The sequence below is a fragment of the Scatophagus argus genome, chromosome 14 (assembly GCF_020382885.2).
Source record: "Scatophagus argus isolate fScaArg1 chromosome 14, fScaArg1.pri, whole genome shotgun sequence".
In the NCBI taxonomy this organism is placed as follows: Eukaryota; Metazoa; Chordata; class Actinopteri; family Scatophagidae; genus Scatophagus; species Scatophagus argus.
Window position 1 is genome coordinate 10,381,588 of NC_058506.1, and position 23,603 is coordinate 10,405,190.

Sequence of the window (23,603 nt, forward strand, 5' to 3'; positions counted from 1 at the left end):
ACAAGAGTTCAAGCGGTGTGCTATTTAAACTGTGCCTCTATAAACACAGACGTTTTTCATGAGTTCCTATCAGGTTACTTAAATAAATGTTGCATTCAAAACATGTGACCATAGGTTAACGAGGTTCTCATAAGTGATGAGGAAAAAAGGACTTTTATTTTGTAAACTATGTACATATTAAGCAGAAAGGAAAACTTTATTATCCAAAACTTAAAATGCTATGGTTATCTCATGTGCATATCACAGAAATTGCCACATTTTACACGAGAATAGAAAGTGATACAAACACATTATACAGTTCTTGATGACTTCTTGAATTTATGAAACAAATGTTGATCTGTGCTTTCTGGTCAGATTTGTACTGAAATGAAAGCCTTTTCACATTGTTTGCTGATTCACCCATGGGATGTTTTTATCAGTAAATCAATCATTTCACTTCATTCACCCATTGAAGTCTTGTCCAGATTCAAAGTTTTGCTCCACAGTGGTGCTCAAGCTGAGAATGCTGGTTTGGTTGTGTGAATTTTGGAGTCTTTGTTTCTGCACGCTGTGCCGAACACCATAACAAAAGTAGATGATTAAACCTGTTTAAAGAAAAGTTAAATCTCATATGGTCACGTTTGTTTATTTGAGGTTTTTGAAAACTTAGTTGAAAAGAAAATATATATTTTATAGTGATATTGTTTGCATACCTACTGCCATCCACACTGCATAGCGGATCCATGTGTCTGATCCAAGTTGCACCATTAGATAGACATTTACGAAGGTGCTGAAAATGGGAAGCAGTGGCACAAGGGGAACCTGTAAGAGCAGAAATATTATCAGAGCTGAGAAACAATCAGCTGAAAGAAGTATAAGAAAATGTAATGGAAATTGCCACCTCGCCAACACCTCTCACTCAGGACACTCCCATCTCCTTTTCAGACACCCTTCATATGTTAATACACCCAGGACGTCCAGTCACCCCAGATTCAGACTTTACAGACACATCTCATTCATAGGCCAATCATATGAGGAATACCATAAAAGCAGCTTTGTTTGTACTCTGTGGTTGTCTCCAGATGATCAGCACAGTGAAGACCAGCACCAGTACAATCACAGAGACACAAAGTAAGCTCCACCACTTCAGGCTTTGCAGGGAGTCTAAAGCTTCAGATATGAAGATGCTCAGGACGATAGCTAAAAATACTGAGGAGAAAAATGAAAGCCCAACTATTATTAACAATGGAAATCATCTCTGTACAGAAAAATATTTCAGGATGTAAGATCACTTACTAATAATACCAGCTAAAACAGACACAGTTTTCGATGTCCGTGTGGTGGCTTGTGAAGGAGGACATAATACCCCACTTAGTGTAAAGGGTTCTGGTTTACTCAAACTTGCATGCTCACTGAGGTCTGCTTCGTACCTGTAAGTGAGGAAATATAAGCAAATGGGTTAACATAACATTTGTTTCTATGTATTGACATATCTGCAGCTTAAACAGGAGTTCACTGAGTTTTATCCCTGTTTCTTTGCTTGTCCTGGTTCACATCAATTTATTTTAGTCCCTATACTTATCATGTTCCCAACACAGATCAGGCCAATGTCATCTTATTAAATGAACTTTTGGAATTATCACCCTGTGAAGGCAGTTAAATGGAAGAAAATAAAGCATTCTTTATGCAGAAACTGCACAGAGTTTCCCAGCTTGTCAGTTGATCAAAGTGTTATATTAGTTCATCAATCACATTTGACAACAGCAAAAAGTGGCACATTCAGTTTTGCAAACCTCCCTGTATTTACATCCTGTTCTTATTGTTCTTGAAGGCATTTCTTTCTTGTAAAGAAGCCAGTCCAAGGTTGAAAAACTGTGAAACTGCTGTTTACTTTCATTTTGCTCAGTTACCTTTGGGATTATTAGTATCTTCTGACAAACTGTACACAATGCAGTTGATTCATCACCTTCACCAGGAGTAATCTAAAAATTAAGCTTTTCACGTCTTTTCCACTTTGATGCATTTCCAGCTAATACAAGAGGGTTTTTAAATAGTTTATTTAGAAGTAGGAGAATATTCTCCATTCATAAAGGAGAACTTCATCCTTCCGTTTATCAGAAAATTCAGATTAAAAAGTTGTCAAATTTGCAGATGCGTGATTTCACTGGATAGTAACTAAGCTAGTAACTAAGTCAGGCAAATGTAGTATAAAGTTGAGACACTAAGATAAAATATAATACCTTGAATTCACACGTAAGCACAGATTTGAGTAAACATACTTTTTAAATTCCACCGTTGCTTTGCTTTAGGACTGTCAGTAGTCACTGAGCTACACATAAACAACTACGCTTTCTCTTGTTCTCACCATTTTACCTTTCAAGTTCTATATGATTTAAAGTAGAGCAACAATACACCACACGTTTTCATTATTATTAATTGTGGTGAACCATACCTTAATATGAGTATACATATGGCAACAAGTGTGTAGGCAAAGAGGGTTCCAACAGACATCATGTCGACCAGAGCCTTCAGGTCAAACAACAACGCCATGAAGGCTGAAAAGAAACGAAGAATAAGAACAATAAGAATAATGTACCCAAGCTTAAATAACTTCCTCTTATACCTCCTAGTTTTAATAAATCTAACATGTTTGCTTCTGAAGTTGTTTTGGACAATTCAAGTCCAAGTCACACCAAGAGAAAATGTCTTGAGATGATACAAAAGTTGACACATAAAGGTCAGTTATGCAGAATTACTCAGCTGTGTAATATGCAGGAGTAAACATGTATGACATGTATGGACAGTTTTGGACAGTTTTACCTGCTACAACCCCTGAAACCAGGGTCGCTATGGCAGGACTTTGTTTGTCATTCATTTTACTGAGAGGTCTGAACAGAAGCCCATCTCTGGCCATGGCGAAGAGAACACGAGGCATCGGAAACATTGATCCTAGCAGGCTGTGGCAAAAAGGCCAAAGAACTCATCAATAACCATTCAGTTATAGTTGGGACAATGGGGACATAATACCATTGAAATATCACAAAAACTAAAATTTAAATTTAAGAATTTCCCTTCAGGGATAAATAAAGGAATTCTGATTCTGATAAACAAAGTTAAATCCAAGTAAAATGAACACACGTTGCTTTCATGTGCAGAGAGGGGTTTATAAATGGCACACTGTGTTTCATACCTTGTTGACAGTGCACAGAGAGATCCCACAGCCACAACATACTTTGCAGGGTCCCAACCGACGTATGTAAAGGCCACAGGCAACGGGCTGTGAACGCTGAGCAAATAGTACGGCATCATAAGAGTCAGGGCAGCAGACACACCAAAATACGCCAGGAAGCAGATGAGGAGTGACACCACAATGCCGAGTGGGATCGATTTCTGAGGGTTTTGGACCTCCTCTCCTGAAGAAAAACACATTTTGTTTAATAGTATCTTACTGTTCTCTATGCTCCTCTACCCTCTTTTTTTTTTGATAAGAAAAAAAAATTTATTCTTGCATCTTGTTGATGCCAGTACAAGTTTTCCTGCACTTGAGAAGGGTTAGGTTGTTTTCTATGTCAGCCTGCCCCTTATAAGCTGCTGAATGAATAAAGGACCATTTCTTGGCTTCTCACAAAGGAATTTTTGCTTTTACTGCACTTTTCTGCACAACTAAGACATTTGCTATACTGAGGTGCTGTACCCCATTGGTACACAGTACTTACAACTTGTTTCTTCTATCTTCTAAAATATCCCATAGACGCCCAGTATGCACAAAATAGTTACAGTGTAATTTATTTCTTATTTCCTCTAAAACCCAATTTTAACTTCATGATTCTGCTGTACCTGCATTTAGATACCAGTGGGAACCAGGACAAAGTACGAGGAATTACACCGTAAATATCAGGAAGTTACATTATAAACTGTTGACTGCACTGAGTATTGCTGAATAATACCTATATTTACCTGTTGTGGCAATACAGTCAAATCCAACAAATGCATAAAAGCAAGTGGCTGCTCCTGCTAACGTTCCCTCAAAGCCAAAAGGGAAAAATCCTCCACTGCCGTATCTGGCGGTTTCATTTAGTAACGTGTGGTTTCTGTAAAGAACAGACATGTTGTTCCTTGGACATTCAGTGATAAGCAACAAACTGATAAATCAGTATGTATTTCAAACCCATATTTAGCAAAAAAAGGGTAACTTAAATTAAATCTGTTATTAACAATAGCAACCTTTTTTTGTTTTGTTTTGTTTTGTTTTTTGCCTTGATGGTACATTGTATGAAAAACTAAGAACCCATACTCATATCCATGGTGGAAAGAATCTTCACTGATGTGCCAGTTGTTGATGTTGCCCTTAATGGCTCCAGAGAGGATAACAAACAGCAACACCAGAATGTTGACTGCTGTAAAAACTTTATTTACTATAGCAGACTCTTTAACACCAAATGCAAGAATCCCTGGAGAGAAAATGAACAGATGATATAAAGTTAATCATGAACACAAATGGACCTTGTTTGAAAGGTATGTTGCAAATTGTGACCATCTACTCTTTATTCCCTTTATTTTTTACTTAAATTACAAAACTAACTTCTTAGATTTGGTATGAAGTTTAGATAGGGAAACTTGCCTGCCAGGAGCATTATGAGGCCAGCTGCAAAGAAGTCTGGGTAGGGAGCCAGGCCAGGTAAATCCATTGCAGCCTGTTTACCCAGAGAGTTGGCAATGACATTTCCAATGAGATCATCAAATGTCCCACTCCAGGCTCTGGCAACACTAGACGTTCCTTAATAAAAGAAAAGGAGATACAACATGGATAGACTCACAGAAACTCAAGTGCCAGTGTCATAAGAAGCCATAACAACTTTTCCAATATGTTTTTTTATTTTAAATTTGAGCCTCATTTGAAACATTTAAGAGAAGAATATAAGAAAGACACTTTTACAAGATGATAATTAAACATCCATCACATGAGGTAAATGTATTCAGAGTTGCACTATCTTTACCTATGACGTACGAGAGCAACAAGTTCCAGCCAGTGATAAAAGCCCATATCTCTCCCACAGTCACATAACAGTAGAGATAAGCAGAGCCTGTCTTGGGAACACGAGCTCCAAATTCAGCATAACAAAGTCCAGCAAAGACGGAGGCAACTGCTGCTATGAGGAAGGCGATTATGATACTCGGCCCAGCCACGGTTCTGGCCACTTCTCCCGACAGCACATACACACCGGCCCCCAGAGTGCTGCCGACTCCCAGAGCCACCAGGTCGAGGGTGGTCAAGCACTGCCGAAAGCAGGACTCCTCTCCTTCAGGCTCCAGAGGTTTCCTACGGGACAGGCTCTGCAGGAGCAGCACGATCTTTGCACCAGACATCCTTTGAATCATGTGTAAATATTTGGTGTTCATTGACTGCTGAAGGCAAAATGACACACACAAAAAAATTACAGAAGACTTAAGCATGTATTATAATTTCAAGTAGACTAGCCAGATGATGTCTGAGTAGAAAGATATCTGGCCAAAGATTTTCTCTTAGAAGTGTCAAATGTGAGTGCTTCTTCAAATCAACAGCTCTCATTCAAAATATTAGATACAAATAAACTCATCAGTGAAACGTTATCCTACTCTGCAGCATTCACGTCATTATAGTCCATTTAATCTGAATTCCATAGCAAAAATCTTGAGCTCAAGTTCAGCTACAGATATAAACAAATGCTTCAGTAGTCCAAGACTGTGAAACTGCCCAGGTACAGGTACAGGTACAGGTACAGGTACAGGTACAGGTACAGGTACAGGTACAGGTACAGGTACATGACAGGACCAAGAACATGACATTCTTTAAGGTACAAGCATACACTCACACTAACATCCCTTACCTACAATAAGTGGTATTCATTTGCACACAGTGTTACATTTAAGAACAGTTGAATGAGCAGTCTTCAAGGTTTTAATCAGACACAGTTGACTGTTGTTGTTATTAATGTGTCATCAGTGAATTATTTACTATTTAAGGCCTGTGTTCACAAAACACATAAAAATTAAAGCCTGAAGTAGCTTCATGACTGTACATCTATTATTTCACTGTTTACGAGATGTTTCAGTGGTTCATCACTCACTAAATAGTGAGGTGATCATTTTTTTTTACTTTATAATGATGCTAACTGAACAAGCTTATTATATCAGAAAACAAACTGCAATCGCATCCAGATTGTACACTCATCATTCTAAGATTGAATTCCTTACCTTTTCAGCTGAACGCTGCAGTGTGTCCGTTTTGATCTGAAACCAGACCAGACTAGCTGTGAGGATAAATCCATTCGCTGTGAACTCTTCACGACTCGACATATTTGACACGTTATGTTACATTTCAGACGTACGTGCTACTTCTGAAAAAGACAGGAGCAGAATGATTTGTTGTTGGACACTTTAAGGACACTTAAGGTATGTCAAAGAAGAAAGAAAGAAAGAATTTTACAAAGCTGTTTCTTTGTGTACATATGTAAGTGGTATGATTGAGGCCTTTGTCAATCATTTCTCATAGTGTTCCATTCCTAAGTATTTTTAGAAGGTTTTAATCAGTGTTAATAAAGATACAGATTTCTTTTTAAAACAAATTTTGACTTCTTAATTGTGATATTAAGAAACAAGAGTACCAAGCAGTGCGCATTCACAGCCATTTCATTTAAATACTCAGAAACCTATTGAGAATTCAACCTATATAAAGTGATGAGTTTGCAGCCTCAACTGAATGTTAAAAAGAATTGGACATATTCAAATAATTTATATTCTTGGGCTGAACAGCACAACTCATCATGTTTAACATCAAGTTTGACAAAGCTGATGATTTCTGTTGGGATTACAGTTGCTAAATTTCTAAATGAAGTTCCTGAAACCTATTCAGTCCATGAGCTTTGTCCAGTAATATTTGTTATGTAAAACAAATCCCATTAAATCTTGACTATTTGTGTTTGTGATCATTGCTGTTATCTTCCACATGAGGGCAGTGTTTCCAGCTCTGCTAATGCATTTCTGAGTCTACTGATCAAACAGCAACAAACTCTTTATTTAATTTAACTATTTTACTAATGAAAGGGGAGAGAATTTACATCAGTAAAATAAATGAATGAATTAATTTAATTAAATAAATGGATTCAGGCTTTTTATCCTTCACCTGTTAGGCTCTCATGTGATGTCTTGTGATCACAGTGCTTGGATTGGGTCACAGATAAGTCAACATGTTGTAAACTGAAATATTTTTCAGTGGAGACATCTGCTCAGCAACAAATTGAAGACTCGTTCATCAGAGCATAAGGAGACACTTAACTGTTTGAGAAACATCATGGTGCGATCCACTGCTTCCAGGGGTTCCTGGTATCGTGCTGCTCCTCTTCTGCCAGCACGCAATGGAAGATGAAACCTGCCTGGAAAACTGCTCATTGGATGAATCACATGCAGTTACAGACAAAAACAGCAAATATAAGGATCAAAATTTTAATTTGTAGTTACCAAGAACATGTTCACATGGTATTTTTTTTTCATAGGATGGCGATGAGCTCACTATCTCAAATTTTAGTTGTTGTCACTGAAATAGTTTCAGTGCTTGTCTTTCTGCAATGCTGTGGTAACAGGCTGTGAGGACTTTAGTTCAGGAGGAGTGAGGTGTGAGTAGACTTCATTAGCTGAAGGAAATGGACTACCCCTCACTCTGTTAATGATTCATCTGCAGAGAGGGGTTCAGAAAGCTAACGCCATCACCCACTGAATTCATTCAACACGCTGGATATTTTGGGAAAAGGCCTTAAAATCTGCACAGATACCCACAGATCAACTATTGCAACTGTATTTAAACCACACTCAAGAGTTTAAGAGTTCAAGGGTAAGTTTGATTCTATGTTGTTTTTCACCTTTAATGTTTTAATTTGTTTTACTTTAGACATTGAAAACATAGAAGAACTGTTCAACAGTGTTCAGCCACAGTCAGTTATGGTGAATTATTTTGCTATTTATCTTTATTAATGTGTTTTTAGTTTTTCTGTTTTTTATTGAATTTATGTGAATTGTAATTTGGTACTTTAGTATCGTTACTAACACTGGAGATATTATTTAAAGTAAAATACGCTTTCCATAGAAAATGATGACAATTAGAAATTAATATACATGCTGTATGGCTGTGTATAGAATATTTATTAATATAACAAACAATGGCTCTTTAAGCTGTTTGTTGCTTCATTATCACGGCTCTGCCCCAGCATTTTTCCAGCAGTATTTGCCAGATGCAGTGGGCTTCTCTCCATGGCTGGGTTCACTGGCCGCAGCATGAGAGCGAGCATTAGCAGGAAGGAGGGTCGTTAGAGTGTGACTTCGCATCTAATTTAGCTCAGACGGATATTTCAAGCAGCTTGGCTGTAAATAAGCTGACAGAGGGGTGAAAGATGTTGTCTCTTCTTGGAAATATTACTACAGGAGTCAACACATTTAAAAGATCAAACTCTTAAAAAAAACATGTAATTGTGTGGCCTGCTTGAGTAGGTAATAATAGCCCGAGGTCACACGGGCCTGGAACACTGTTCTCACCCTCTGTCCCTGTTTATATGGGAAAGTGAGCTCAGTGATTAGTGAGGAGTTTACAACCATTAAGTTTACGTCATGTTGAATTGTCAACAAAATTATATTAATCAAATGGTGAGCTCTCAAAGCACAAAATGTTTTTTTTCCCTTTTGTCCTCCAGTCTCATCAGTGTAAACATGAACACCAAACTCTGCAGCAGGCAGATTGATGGGAGAAAACAATACTGAGAATACCGTCACTCTGGGGATTTGTAGAAAATAATCCTGCCCATCAGAAAGAAAAGAAAGATGAGACTGGCTCTGTATTATCTGACACTGTTGGGGTCAAGTTACGTGATTTCAGCTTACGGACCCATTCAGAGAGCACAGATGACTGGTGATATTTTGCTTGGAGGTCTTTTCCCCATACACTTTGGTGTTGCCTCCAAAGACCAAGACCTTGCAGCCCGGCCCGAATCCACACAGTGTGTCAGGTAAAAATTTGGAATCTTGTTTCTGGGTAGTCAAACATGAAACCACGAGTGATTTGACTGAACAAGTGTGCTCAGCTCATTTAAATTCATGCCTTGTTTGCTTCTACAGGTTCAATTTCCGTGGTTTCCGTTGGCTCCAGGCCATGATTTTTGCGATTGATGAGATAAACAACAGCACTACTCTCCTGCCCAACATCACCCTGGGCTACAGGATCTTTGACACCTGCAACACAGTGTCAAAAGCCCTGGAAGCTACACTCAGTTTTGTGGCGCAAAATAAAATTGACTCTCTGAATCTAGATGAATTTTGTAACTGCACTGATCACATCCCAGCAACCATTGCGGTAGTCGGAGCCGCCGGATCTGCAGTGTCTACAGCAGTCGCAAACCTACTGGGTCTCTTTTATATTCCACAGGTGAGTAACATCAATACAACATCAATACTCCATCTCAGTCACAACATTAAAGCTGAAAATGATGTTCACATACAATTTACTTGATGTGGGTAGTATATATTTACAGGAAAAACAATGACTCCTGTATAATTTGTTTTATCGAGAAAATGACAAAATCTTTTAATTGAGTAAAGATAAGCAATGAGGAGGACAGAACGAGAACCTCAAATATTACCTGAAATCCTTGCTGTTTCAGATCAGCTACGCCTCCTCTAGTCGCTTACTGAGCAACAAGAACCAATACAAATCCTTCATGAGGACCATTCCTACAGACGAGTACCAGGCCACAGCCATGGCAGACATCATTGAGCACTTTCAGTGGAACTGGGTCATTGCCGTGGCCTCAGATGACGACTATGGACGCCCAGGGATTGAAAAGTTTGAGAAGGAGATGGAAGAGCGAGACATCTGCATTCACCTAAATGAACTTATTTCTCAGTACTTTGAGGATCATGAAATCCAAGCTCTGGCTGACAGGATTGAGAACTCCACAGCTAAAGTAATTGTTGCATTTGCCAGCGGCCCCGATGTTGAGCCTTTAATCAAAGAGATGGTCAGGAGAAACATCACAGATCGTATCTGGTTAGCCAGTGAAGCATGGTCAAGCTCTTCTCTTATTGCTAAACCAGAATATCTTGATGTCATGGCAGGGACTATTGGCTTTGCTCTAAAGGCAGGGCATATACCTGGCTTTAGAGAGTTCTTACAAAAAGTCCAACCAAAGAAGGACAGTCACAACGAATTTGTCAGGGAGTTTTGGGAAGAAACCTTCAACTGTTACCTGGAAGACAGTCCAAGGCTGCAAGAAAGTGAGAATGGTAGCACTAGTTTCAGACCTTTGTGCACTGGTGAAGAAGACATCACGAGTGTTGAGACCCCATACCTTGATCACACACATCTTCGTATCTCTTATAATGTGTATGTTGCAGTTTATTCCATTGCACATGCCTTACAGGACATACTCACCTGCACGCCTGGACAAGGACTTTTTGCCAACAATTCTTGTGCAGATATGAAGAAAATGGAAGCATGGCAGGTAAAATGTTCTAGATTTACTACAAACCAAAACAGTTAAAAAAGCATTTAAATCCTCCGATCCTTTGCTTTTTATCATCTAAATGTGTGGTTCTGATTCCCAGGTTCTGAAGCAGCTCAGGCATTTGAACTACACTAACAGTATGGGGGGAAAGATGCACTTTGATGAGAATGCAGACCTGTCAGCAAACTACACCATTATAAACTGGCACAGGTCTGCGGAAGATGGCTCTGTGGTGTTTGAGGAGGTTGGATACTACAATGTGCACACAAAACGAGGGGCTAAACTGTTCATTGACAAGACAAAGATTCTGTGGAATGGATACAGTTCTGAGGTCAGTCAGACTGTTATACTTACATTCAGTTGGGGTCAAGAAAGTACAATATTCACTCACCTTTTCGCTATGTTTTGGTCACTGACTCCTTAGAAAAATATTTGACTCTTCTGCCACTAAGTGCTCTACTGGCGTCATTTGCTAGTGACTAACTTTGTCTGCCTGGACAGGGAGCATACAAGGTTTTAAACAAGTTAGTAAGACAAGTGAGAATGAACCAAGTAGTAGATAAGTGGTCCATGAAACCAAAAACAATGACAAGAAAGATGATAAAACACTGTGGGGAACAGTGGTGATAGTTAATAATTCAGTGTGGGTTCCTCACTGTGAGGGATACATTCATATTGACACATTGTTCAAACAAAGAATGATTAGAGTAGCTTTAAGTTACTTTTGGGAAATTTATTTGGGAAAAAACTTCAAAAGATTATCAGGAATCACCAAAAGGAGAATTCAATCTTTTTGCCACACATCTTACAATATGTGACACATATATTGTTTAGATTCACATATTGTTTAGATTCTCAAAATGTAACATCCATACTTTCTAAGTTAAACTTATTCATTACTAATTAACTTTTAATTATTAAAGAAAAATGTTAAACTTTGTGGCAACAGTTTGGGGAAGGCCCTTTCCTATTCCAGCATGACTGTGCCCCAGTGCACAAAGCAAGGTCCATAAAAGACAGGACTGAATGAGTTCGGTGTGAAAGAACTTGACAGAACTCCAGCTCTGACCTCAACCCCATCCAACACCTTTGGGATGAAGAGCCAGGCCTTTTGGCCCAACATCAGTGTCTGACCTCACAAATGCTCTACTGCATGAATGGGCAAAAATTCCCACAGAAACACACCAAAATCTAGTATAAAGCCTTCCCATGACAGTGGAAGCTGTTATAGCTGCAGCGTGTATATTTTTATATGAAAACCTATGCATTTGTATTGTGTATATTTTTTTTTCTCATGCAACCTTTCTGTCTGTTTAAATACTCTAGGTGCCTTTCTCCAACTGCAGTGAGGACTGTGAACCTGGTACAAGAAAAGGGATCATAGACAGCATGCCCACATGTTGCTTTGAATGCACCGAGTGCTCTGATGGAGAGTACAGTAATCATAGAGGTACTGAGATGCAAAAAAAATCACAACCTTACATAGATTAATGTTACACCTGACTAACACAGTTTGTTTTTTAAACAGATGCCAGCGTTTGCACCAAATGTCCAAATAACTCCTGGTCCAACGGGAACCACACATTCTGTTTCCTGAAGGAGATCGAGTTTCTTTCCTGGACAGAACCGTTTGGTATAGCTCTGGCAATATGTGCGGTATTGGGTGTTGTCTTGACAGCCTTCGTGATGGGAGTCTTCATCAAATTTCGCAACACTCCAATAGTGAAGGCCACAAACCGAGAGCTGTCCTATGTCCTCCTGTTCTCACTTATCTGTTGCTTTGGCAGCTCGCTCATCTTCATCGGAGAGCCACAGGATTGGACATGCCGTTTACGGCAGCCCGCCTTTGGGATCAGTTTTGTTCTCTGCATCTCCTGCATCCTTGTGAAAACTAACAGAGTACTTTTGGTATTTGAAGCCAAGATCCCTACAAGTCTCCATCGTAAATGGTGGGGATTGAACCTGCAGTTCCTGTTGGTGTTTCTGTGTACTTTTGTCCAAGTCATGATATGTGTGATCTGGCTTTACAATGCCCCTCCTTCCAGCTACAGGAACCACGATATTGATGAGATCATTTTTATCACATGCAATGAAGGCTCTGTGATGGCTCTTGGGTTTCTTATTGGCTATACGTGCCTCTTGGCAGCAATATGTTTCTTCTTTGCTTTTAAATCACGGAAGCTTCCAGAAAACTTTACAGAGGCCAAGTTCATTACTTTTAGCATGCTCATATTCTTTATAGTTTGGATCTCTTTTATCCCTGCGTACTTTAGTACTTATGGCAAGTTTGTTTCAGCTGTGGAGGTCATTGCTATACTGGCATCCAGCTTTGGGATGCTGGCTTGCATCTTCTTTAACAAGGTCTACATCATCCTCTTCAAACCTTCCAGGAACACCATAGAGGAAGTCAGATGCAGCACCGCAGCCCATGCTTTCAAAGTGGCAGCCAAAGCTACATTAAAACACAGCACAATTGCTAGAAAAAAGTCCAGCAGCATCGGTGGATCCTCTGCCTCGACTCCGTCTTCATCAATAAGCCTGAAGACCAATGGCAATGACTGCACTCCGACCTCAGGAAAGCATAAGCCAAGGGTGAGCTTTGGCAGCGGAACAGTTACTTTGTCCTTGAGCTTTGAGGAGTCAAGGAGGAGTTCCCTGATGTGATAGTATATGTATGTATGTATGTGTGTCAAACTTCAGCTTCATCAATCCCATTTATACCGTGGACTTTATTTTGAAATGCATTTACATGTAGATTAATGTATTAGCATTTTGTCTGAAAGATAAAGTTTCACTGGAGGTAGATAAAAGCAGTCCAACTAACATTCCTTACTATGACAGAATCCTATGATTCTATATAACTTCCAGACTAACCCTGAGATACACTGCTAATAACAATGGAATATTTTGTACAACTGAAAACATTATGTTAGATCCTTAAGTGTTTATGTGTCTTTAGTTTGTTTGTTTGTTTTGTTTGGTGTTTGTTTTTTGAGACACTATTCCTTGTCTAAATTAGCAAACTCTATTTTCTATCTAATTATCCAGTAAGTTTAACCAGAGAACAAACCCGGGCTCTTTAATGTGACCAGAGGACGCATGAGTCACACAGTAAATGCACAATTACAGGATGTCAGCAAAACGTTCCATGCTTTGTGATTATGTTCTATTTTGGTCAACCACAACACAACAAAAGAAACAGAGGTATAGTCTCTACATGGCCCTGCCACCTTGTCTGGGGGTCTTTGGGCAACCCAAATAAGGTCTAAACTGAATTTGCCAGTGTTATATCATGCGTATTAGTGGATCTGTGCAATTATGATACCAATTTGGTGATAATGATCACTGTTGCTTTTGTCAGATGTTTTTCACACACCTCTCTAAAATCACATGAACACATGCTTGAATGTTGTGTCTTTTGTTTCACACAGATTCTATATTCAGTACATGAAATGATATATGAACTTGAATTTGTACTGGGCTAGATAAAAGGCTTACAATTATCTGTCATCCACAGCTGCACGTGTGACAACCTTCTTTTGCACTCAGGCACGTGCAGACATTTTGGGGTGCAGGGGCTCAAGCAAAGTCTCACCCCATCCATAAATTCACTATTCCCACTCCGATGTTGCAATATTGACAATACAATACCGATCACACGAGAGAACAATTCAACTCTTCAAATCAAACTACATTAAAAGTCTTGCAAAAAAGCAACTATTGAATAATTAGAAAAGAAGCTGTTGAAAATAATTCTGACTTAAGTAGGCAAGGTTTAAAGAGATAGATGTGGACGATACAGTAAAAAGAAACAAAACAAAACAAAAAAACACTCTTGTTTCTTGATTGCACACTGGACATTTTGTCTTGTCACAGCAGGGAAAACACGTAAAAGCTGGCTCAGTTCCATTAAGTGTCAGTGACAGTGAGCACAATGGCGGGACCTCCCCTACCTGGAATGCAGGTATGTAATCAGTCCATTACAGCAATTATTGCGCGTCATGTCTGTGATTTACCTTGTTACCATGGCCACAGGCCACTTTCTGTTGGAAACAAAAACATGCTTCAGGAGCTACTTTTTGGAGATCTGTTAGAAAGGACAACGCGCAGGCAGTTGTTCCCTGGTGTTTTTGGATGAAGATGCTGAGAGACGGCTGACGTTGTGGTCCACTGCAAAAACCTGGTGCTGGAGGCATATTAATTATTATTATAAGCACCCACGCTGGAAAATGTGTGTATAATTACGCACACTTCTTCAAACGATACAGGGAGGACCGGTCCTACTGCTTCCACAACAGCCATGTGGGAGTAGTAGGACCCTACATGCAGGTGTGGAGGACATATAGACATAAGTCCTTAATGGACTTTCATAGAGAGGTAAGTCCTTAAAGAAAGCCCAATACCAACTCAAATTCTAAAATTAATTTTGGTATTTTTGATGGGATGTTTGGATGTTTCCACTGTCCAGACAATACAGAATCTGTGTGAAGCAAGCATAACATTACAAAGGGTGTTCATGAGATTTTATGAGATATAATGTCAGGAAAACTACACTTTGTTTCCCCCAAGTCCCGCTTTTGACAAAAACAATAGTGATACCAAAATTTCACAAAGCCACTAATATGCGTGACTGACACAGGCAGCTAAGCCACTTGCGGCGGAGTGTCCTGGTTTGGAGAATGAATCTATTCTCTATTGATACAAGTGTACTTTTCTCTCATTATGTTAATTAAAAAATAATAATAACAAGAGAACAAACAAAATGTCTTTTAATGTGGTTTGATTTTTTGATTTGTGCATTTTCAATGCGATGTGTAAATACGCAAGTGCTGTGACTCACTGTTTACAACAGTGGTGTAGGTGACAGAGCTCAAAAAAATAAAGTACCTTTGCATACTTATATTGGCGAACACCAATGCATAATCCACACAGAAAATCAAATCAATGCAAATCTGTTTACATTCCATTAAATTGCATCTTCCTAGACTTTTTGGAAGAAACCATTGATTGAATGCGATTGAACTGGTCAAAGCATTTGAACAATCAATGAATTTCATGAAAACATGTCAAATGTATGGTTTCATCAAGCAACTAAATGTTTGAATGTCATGAAGAGTGCATTATTATAAATGGCAGTGTTACAACATCGGGTCGGGAATAGAGAATTTGCAGGTGAGGTTAGTATTTTTGCTTGAGCCCCAGCCCCCCAAAATGTCTGTGCATGTCCCTGAAACAAACAAAGGAGGGGGGGAGTGAGTATTTAAACTGCCTCTGATGTTCTGTAGGAATGTGGTTGTGTATATGAAATTACAGTGGGTCTCTTCATCTCCCTGAATGATGGGACAGGGGGCCTCCTGTTAATAGTCTTCAACTGCAACTCTTTAGTCACATTTTTGTGACTTTTTGCCACATTATATGGAAAATGTCAAACTGAATGGTGAGATGATATGTAAACTACAGTTATCACAGTCTCACAGTCTCAAAGCCCAGCACTAAGCTCCCGCATTCTCTCTGTTTTGTAATGTAAAGTTTTTTCTTTCTGTCTTTTTTATGTTAAGGTATTCAGTATATATCTGGTCCCCTCCAGAAAAAGGGCAGAGTAATTTCTACATTATGTTTAGTGTAATGGCCAACATTATAAATGTGGCAATACACCCATAAAAAACTCAGTTATGGAAACTGTAAAACTGAAATTAACTAAATAACTTTGAAGCATAATGAGCTTTTACCTGATAAACATGAACCAACATAATAGTCGAAATAACCCAAATTCTCCCAGAAATATACATCTGAACATTAGAAAAACTCTGATAGAACTAAAACAAACACTGAACATGCTGATGGAGGTCTACAGGGCATCTTGGCGTATATCTTTCAGAGAAATTTCAGCAGCTTGCTTATTGCAAGTCTGTGACATCTGCAAATAGACAGGCCTGTCTCACAGGTTAATGTCATTCTCGCAATAGGACTACAATACACAGTCTCACAGTATAGAGGAAGTATAGAGACAAGGAGAGAGGAGGGAAGAGCAGTTTGGTGAAAGCACTGTTTATTCTAATCCACAATGTCTGATTCTCAACTGTGAAGAGCCTAAGCTGTAACTATTTCCCGAGTAGGAGAGACTCCTGACCTATGAGGCAATAAAAGAACAAAATACAAAGACGCTAAAGAGAAGATCTCAGTAATTGTAGAAAACTGTTTTTAAAAAAAAATGGGTAAAAGGTCTTTTGAGCAGTGCAGGACCTCCCACGTTGGTGAAAAGGAGGATAACATGCTGAGACCTGAGGGAGGCTGAGGTGCAGCTGGACAACCACATCCTCTGTTTGCAGAGGGAAAAGTCACTTATCCTCAGAGCCAGTGTTGCCCAGCAGAGAAAGATCAGCATGCTGTGTATTTCTGACCTGCAGGGGATGGGATGAGACAGATATGGAGCAAAATGGCCATGGAATACCATGGGAACACTTGTCACAGAAATGAAAATAGATAACATCATAACACAAATATTTTGATTTTATTTTGAAAACCACTTCCCGGAAGCATCTAAACAAAACATGCGCCACGCTTTGAACTTCATCAAGTCAACCCTAAAAAACAAGGACTTCCTGTTTGTTGTTGCTGCCTTCAAAATCAAAACGGGTCATACGTATGAATCTCATGGTTTCAGTAAAAGAACATAATAGGTACTCACACACTGTAAATTATATGCTGAATACAGAGGACATTTTTGAGGAGCGTTTGCAGGAGTAACAATATACTAACCATCATACGCTATCATCTCAAATGAACCTTTTGGCAAAATGCTAAATATGTATCTCTCTCTGTATCAACAGATATATAATTAACAAACACATGCGAACTGCGAATAACTTTTACTGAAATCTGTTTTCTCTGTATATTGTCTATGTATGTATATGTACGCGTTTCCCAAATCCCGCAGCATTGCGGCAGCTTTTAGTCTGAAATACATCCAGCATGTGTTATTATGCTGACTTGACATACTGTTGTCGTTTCCTCCTTGGACGATGACCTGATGTAGCGGTGTGAACGGTAAGGTGTGCCAACCAAAGCAGTGATTTTATTGAAATAAGGCCGTAACTTTGTAACTTTGTATGTTTCAGTTCCACAGCGCGCAACCTTAATTTTAATAGCAGCTTAACTCTGTAGCGTTGCATCCGCCATCGTCAGCTAGCTTGCTAACAGCTATGTTAAGTCTGCAAGAGGAATGTGCATACAACTAAAAAACAGCCAGCTCGTGAAACAAACTTTAGCCTTTAGTCGTACAAAACATAAACGATATTCGTGCGAAGAAGTAGCTGTCAGCGATGTAAAATGTCATGTCATACCGAGAGTCTTAACATGAATAACGGTGGTTAGTTATAGTGTTGTTTCGAGTTAGCCATGTTAGCTGTTCCCTGTCAGCCCCTAAAAAAAGTCAACACATATGGTAACAAATGGCGAAAAAATGTCAAATCTTTACTTATAGCAGTGTTTCCTTCCAGAGACAACAGCAAAGACAATAAACACTAATGTTAAACGGGTATTCTAGTTTATGTGTTTGATTGGTGGCTGTTTGTAAATTTTAGCTATCCTTACAGTCTGCCATCGATGTGTTTCGTTGATAAACCCTAAATAATAGTAACCTCAAGCTTAAGTTTATGTGTTATTTATCAATGTAGTGTAGTTATTTTAATTGTTAGTGTTGAAACGATTTACTAATTAATCGGTTTATATTAAATTAATTGACATTTCATCCAGTGATATGGATTTGAAACCACTGGTCAGACAAATGGAGTAATTTGTAAGGTTGTAGTTATTTGTAACTGAACATTTATTGGCCTATTCAGATTAATTGATAATGAAATTACTGAACATTTCATGAATAAAGAGTGCAAGCCAGGAGAAAGGTGGGCGGAAACAGCTGTGTTAAGTGACACAAAATTTTGTAAAGGTGCACAGCAAAAAGCAGGTGTATTGTTACGGGGTGTAAAATTACCTTTCAGGAAGCTCTTTCAGCAGTGTGTAACAGAATAAATGTCTCTGAAAAGGAAAAAAGAAAAGACAGGTTATTGCACTAAACACACTCAGCTGGTACCTTGGTTTGTTTTCTAAGATAACATCTCATCAGGTGTCTTCTATAAGAGTGATAGAGATATCTCTTTAAAACTAGAGCCTGCCCTGTCATGGTGTAGTTTTACAGGAGCAGACACGGTGGTATTGGCTTGATTATGATGCAAATTGTTAGCACTAACATGTTTTCTCTCTTGATCAATTTACAGTTGTCGGAGAAGACGTTTTTTACCTCACCCCCTGAAACTGGAATTTGAAAGTTCAGCGATGGATTTTCACCAATAAGTTTTCCTTACTTCATAGTGATCATGTAATTGGTTCACTGGATTGTTCAGCAGGATGTTTTGTTGCCATGGGATGACTTGTTAGTGAAACTGACTCTCATAAGTTTTGCTGAAATGTCCTGTACAGAAAAAATATCTTAATCTATAAAGCTTCTACAGTTGCTACTTTTAGTGTATCACATCAGCACAATCACACAGCCATGGGCTTCCATTTGCCTGTGTGCAAGTTTTTGCGAAGGGGGAAGTATTTCCTACTGCTCCTCGTCTCGGTCTCGGTGCTGGTATGGATCGCAACCTTTTCAGGAGAAACTATGAAGTCTGTTCAGGTTTCTTCCGCCACAACACAGACTCTTGTCAAAGGAGACGACCTGAGGGATAAAGTCAACTCTTGGACTGTGGTACCTGATCGGGTAAATACTCTACCACCAAAAGGCAAATGCCCCGAGGAGTCACCTCTGCTCAGTAAGTATACACTAGTACAGACTGCAGAGGTGCCAAACCTTCTGTGTATATGTTATTTATTTAAGTGGTGTTTTGCCTTATTGAAAAATGAATCTTCTCTGAAGTAAATTAAATCTATTTGCTTATGGTGCCTGCTTGTTAAGTAAGAATGATTTGTTTTTACTTTTATGTAAACCAGACAGGAGTTTGTACCAATATTTGATCTGTGAAATCACCTGGAACCTGGTGTCTACAGCAGAGTGGCAGATCATGCTGCGTGATTTATGAAAAATCAGAAACAGTGCCAACAACTCTCAAAAGACAAATAAGCTATTGTTTAATATGTTAAATATTGGCTGTTGTTTTCTGTGCAAGGATTTTGCTTTTTAAGTACATGTTTTTTGTATTTGTTTGATATGATCCTACAATCAAGGGATTATGTCCTCAAGTGTGCATCAGCATTATAACCTCAAAACTGTCGAGAAATGCATTTGTTGGAAATGGAGGAAAAGAAATAGTTTAAGATGACACAATTTCTACATTTTTTATTGAGGAATGCACCTTTAAATGTGAGATTTTGCTCCTGACTGAATATGCTTATTGTGTATGCTTATGAAACTAACAGATTGATCAGTAGCGCTTAAGACTGAGATTGCTTTTTGAATTTGTCACCTTGTATAGAGGGAGCTGTGAAGCTGTCCTTTGAGTCCTCCCTGAAAATGAAGGATGTGGAGAGTGAAAACAAAGGAGTGACGAGAGGCGAGTATGAGCCTGCAGACTGCACAGCGAGGCAGAGCGTAGCGATCCTCATCCCCCACCGCAGCCGAGAGAGACACCTCCTCTACCTCTTGCACCACCTGCACCCCTTTCTGCAGAGACAGCAGATACACTATGCCATTTATGTCATCCAGCAGGTATTGTTTCATATCATGCACGGTTAAGTGACAGTTTTCATATAATATCATGCGACTTAAGTGTGTTGTGTGCACTGAAACGAGCCATGATGTTTAGAGCTCATGCTTGTGGAACTGAGAGTGTTGGTTTATCATATCAAGAAATTGCACTGAAGTTTATTAGTATTAGTAAATGTTTACTAGCTGCAATTCAAGCTCACATCTGTAAACATCTCGCTTTTATTTTCCTCGTGCTAAAAGTCTGAACTGAACCAGTTTCTTGATTAAAAATAACCATGCATGACCAAATGTGATGCAGCTGCCCCTCCTGCAGCAAAGGGAAGAAATGAATAGAGATATTAAGAAAAAACAAACGACTGGTGTGTTGCTCAGTGTTCTTCTTTTTCAGCCAGCGGTTTTCATATCAGTGCATACTTACTGGTGACATGAAACCTGTAACACAACAATTCATATTCTGTGACAAATAAAAAACATTCAAATTGCACCTGGAGACAAAGAAACTATTACGTCTCAACATTCACATGCCAAAGGCAAATCATCTGCCACCAAATAATGTAATTAGTAATTAGTACTGGTGCTGGTTCACGTATCTGCTCTGTGAGGTAATAATGCTGCATGTTTTATTTGTTACATTCTGAGTAAAATCTGAGACATTTTGTCCAGAGTGCTGTGATCTGAGATAAATCTGGTCCACAGCAGTACTTTCATTGCTTAGTTTCCTACACTGATACTTCTGCTACTTCTTCAAAGTAAACTAGAGTCATGGTCACCGTCATCTTCTGCAAGCCAAGTTTTCTCTTTTCAGAGGAATCCTTGTGAAATTACTTTTCTCTGACCCACTTGTTTCTCTGACCGTTTGTCTCTTTTCTTGTCTTGTCTGTTTGTGTACCTGTGTGTATCGAGGCCTGAAGCCCCACCCCCGCTGCTGTACTGAGCACTGTTTGTTTTATTCAAAGTTTATTAATATTAGAGATCTCCAAATTGCACCAAATATGATACTGCACGTCCTTTGGTTTCCAACAACACACCTGCCAAGTGTGCAGTAAATTGGGAGAATGTGTTTTGAGATGGACAACATACAGAGATTCCAGACAGTTAGAAAATAACCTGAATATGATGACATGTGAAAGCTGTGAAAGCTATGTGAAAGCTACTCTATAAATGGCCTGTATTTTCAATTTTTATTGTATTTTCTTTTTTTCCTTTGCAGGCTGGTGATGCAACGTTTAACCGTGCCAAATTACTGAATATCGGATATTTGGAGGCACTGAAGGACTACAGTTGGGAGTGTTTCATCTTCCATGATGTGGATCTGGTTCCTGAAAATGATCATAATTTATATGTGTGTGACAACCAGCCCAAACACTTAGTGGTTGGCCGGAATGCCACAGGATACAAGTAAGTGTATGACTAAAGAGTAAAATCCCCCAATTCGAAGAGTCAATAGCTAAAAGTTTATGTTACCGTGCAGTATTAAGGGATGGCACTCTCCTCTGGCCTGATATAAACCCTGAAGCCCTGATATAATCTTTAAACAAAGAACTTTCTGTTCATATTCTGCCACTCTCAGGTTGCGTTACAAAGGCTACTTTGGAGGAGTCACAGCTATGACCAAAGACCAGTTTCATCAAGTGAATGGATTCTCAAACACTTACTGGGGTTGGGGTGGAGAAGATGACGACCTTCGCATCAGGTGAGACGGACAAGGGACACCTGTATTTTATTTGTTTTTGTATAGCTTTTTGTCACGTCTGGAGTGGATGTTCACTCATTGACACCTGAGTTTGCTGTCTTGCGCAGAGTTGAGCTGCAGAAAATGAAGATCGTGCGGCCGCCTGCTGACGTAGCTCGCTATACCATGGTGTTTCACAAACGGGACGCTGGCAATGAAATAAACAAGGACAGGTCGGTAATGGGCAAAGTGTGTTAAACTTATCATGTGTTGGTATCTTGATTTGTGCTGCAAATTTAAGCTCTTTAATTAACTTTTTTTTTCCTTGCATCACAGGATGAATTTATTAGTACGAACGCCGCAGGTCTGGAGAAAGGATGGACTCAACAGCTGCTCATATAAGACTTTGTCTGTAGAGAGGCTGCCCCTTTATGTGAATGTTACTGTGGACATTGGTAAGCCACAGAGTTGAGATTTCAAACAGGAAGCCCTGCTGTGACCAAAAAATATTTTTGGATCTATTTTATACAGAACCTTTAGGCCAGAAAAGGATGTATACAAGACAACATGAAGCACATCGTTTAACTTAGTTTTACATATTCAGAAACAGTTTACCTGACTACTACATCTTTGCACATTTTTGCATATCATGTGGCCTTAATTTCTTAATATTATTACCAGCCTGCAAAAAACAGGAAACATTTTTTTTCTTCAAGTAATAATTGGCTTTGATCAAATAAAGAAGGAGACCTACAAATATTTCTGTATTTACATTGTAGTGCCGAAACAATCAGCTGTCAGACTTGCATTGCAGGACATTTTGCACCTTTGAGAATTCAAATCAGCCAGATACCCGAGTACACCTTCATGTGTGTGCAGAGCCTGTTTGGGTTAAGTTGGTTACTGCTTGGTCTCATCAAGGCAGTGAAATGACTGACGGGTAACTCAATAGCCTTGCTTTGTTGACACTGACATGTTAATTACAAACTGTAGACAATGCAAATTCTCATGTTAAGTCAACATTGGATCAGTTTATATTAGTGATGTACACTAAAGCTGCAATGACTGATTTTTGATCGCTAGATGGTAGAAAGACAAACAAACAGCAACAGAGCGTTAAGGTATTAGCTTATCGGTTTCTTACCAAACTAATCCATACAGTAGCCTGTGACATTACCAATATAAAGTAATCAATATGAACATATTCATGAAATCTTAGTAATCTTAATAATACCAGCTATTTGAGGACTTCCTCAGCTGAGGGTATAGGGTGGCTCTGCATCAGTTTTAGAGCAGACAACAGATGAGCCTTGTGTCGAGAAGATGAAAAACAAAGACAACTGACAAGCAGTAATAGTATATGGAGGGCTGGTCATATCAGCTGATAATCAATTGAAATATGTTATTCTGAGGATGGTGATAATATATATGTATGTCTGTCTTCTGTGAAAAAGGCCTGTTAGAAGGTTGCATTTAGTTCCTATCTATGTTTTTAGGATTTAGTAGGCACTGTAAACCTCTGGCTGCTCTAGAATCAGCCTAAATTATTTTTTACGTTTTTATAGTGTTGCACACTGTCTTGGGCCAATTGACTTTATTTCCAGAACTTAATAACCTTGAGCAATTTGAGATGAATGATGTTTTTGCTTTGAAAAGTAGTTTTGGGAGCCATAATGATGTGATTTTTTTTTTTTTATATATATGGGATGTTTCTCTTTAT

General features: G+C 38.9%; 3 protein-coding genes across 3 annotated transcripts; 2 read left to right on the plus strand and 1 right to left on the minus strand.

Moving 5' to 3' along the window:
• Positions 1-353: 353 nt before the first annotated feature.
• zgc:175280 (cationic amino acid transporter 2 family protein) lies at positions 354-5,371 on the minus strand. Its single transcript, XM_046410752.1, has 11 exons — positions 4,977-5,371; positions 4,601-4,756; positions 4,274-4,430; positions 3,937-4,094; positions 3,170-3,392; positions 2,800-2,936; positions 2,432-2,534; positions 1,276-1,409; positions 1,022-1,188; positions 693-801; positions 354-584 (listed from the first exon to the last, which is right to left on the minus strand). The coding sequence occupies exons 1-11, from the start codon at positions 5,356-5,358 to the stop codon at positions 442-444; spliced, it is 1,869 nt and encodes a 622-aa protein (XP_046266708.1). The 5' UTR covers positions 5,359-5,371; the 3' UTR covers positions 354-441.
• A 3,154-nt stretch (positions 5,372-8,525) lies between these two features.
• casr (calcium-sensing receptor) lies at positions 8,526-13,897 on the plus strand. The gene is made up of 6 exons (XM_046411239.1): positions 8,526-9,011; positions 9,121-9,427; positions 9,663-10,502; positions 10,606-10,836; positions 11,832-11,955; positions 12,034-13,897. The coding sequence occupies exons 1-6, from the start codon at positions 8,827-8,829 to the stop codon at positions 13,167-13,169; spliced, it is 2,823 nt and encodes a 940-aa protein (XP_046267195.1). The 5' UTR covers positions 8,526-8,826; the 3' UTR covers positions 13,170-13,897.
• A 3,538-nt stretch (positions 13,898-17,435) lies between these two features.
• On the plus strand, positions 17,436-23,190 carry b4galt4 (UDP-Gal:betaGlcNAc beta 1,4- galactosyltransferase, polypeptide 4). Its single transcript, XM_046411238.1, has 7 exons — positions 17,436-17,552; positions 18,782-19,318; positions 19,979-20,211; positions 21,422-21,609; positions 21,782-21,904; positions 22,012-22,116; positions 22,220-23,190. The coding sequence occupies exons 2-7, from the start codon at positions 19,057-19,059 to the stop codon at positions 22,353-22,355; spliced, it is 1,047 nt and encodes a 348-aa protein (XP_046267194.1). The 5' UTR covers positions 17,436-17,552; positions 18,782-19,056; the 3' UTR covers positions 22,356-23,190.
• The last annotated feature ends 413 nt before the right edge of the window (positions 23,191-23,603 follow it).

Excerpts from the sequence above, each read along its gene's own strand:
- b4galt4 (XM_046411238.1), top strand. The coding sequence starts at position 19,057 with ATGGGCTTCCATTTGCCTGTGTGCAAGTTTTTGCGAAGGGGGAAGTAT. Across the intron at positions 19,319-19,978 it reads CGAGGAGTCACCTCTGCTCA|AGGGAGCTGTGAAGCTGTCC; the intron begins GTAAGTATACAC and ends CACCTTGTATAG. Across the intron at positions 22,117-22,219 it reads AATGAAATAAACAAGGACAG|GATGAATTTATTAGTACGAA; the intron begins GTCGGTAATGGG and ends CTTGCATCACAG.
- casr (XM_046411239.1), top strand. The coding sequence starts at position 8,827 with ATGAGACTGGCTCTGTATTATCTGACACTGTTGGGGTCAAGTTACGTG. Across the intron at positions 10,503-10,605 it reads AGAAAATGGAAGCATGGCAG|GTTCTGAAGCAGCTCAGGCA; the intron begins GTAAAATGTTCT and ends TCTGATTCCCAG. Across the intron at positions 10,837-11,831 it reads GGAATGGATACAGTTCTGAG|GTGCCTTTCTCCAACTGCAG; the intron begins GTCAGTCAGACT and ends TAAATACTCTAG.
- zgc:175280 (XM_046410752.1), bottom strand. The coding sequence starts at position 5,358 with ATGATTCAAAGGATGTCTGGTGCAAAGATCGTGCTGCTCCTGCAGAGC. Across the intron at positions 3,393-3,936 it reads TGACTGTATTGCCACAACAG|GAGAGGAGGTCCAAAACCCT; the intron begins GTAAATATAGGT and ends GTTTTTCTTCAG. Across the intron at positions 2,937-3,169 it reads CTCTGTGCACTGTCAACAAG|CCTGCTAGGATCAATGTTTC; the intron begins GTATGAAACACA and ends TTTTTGCCACAG.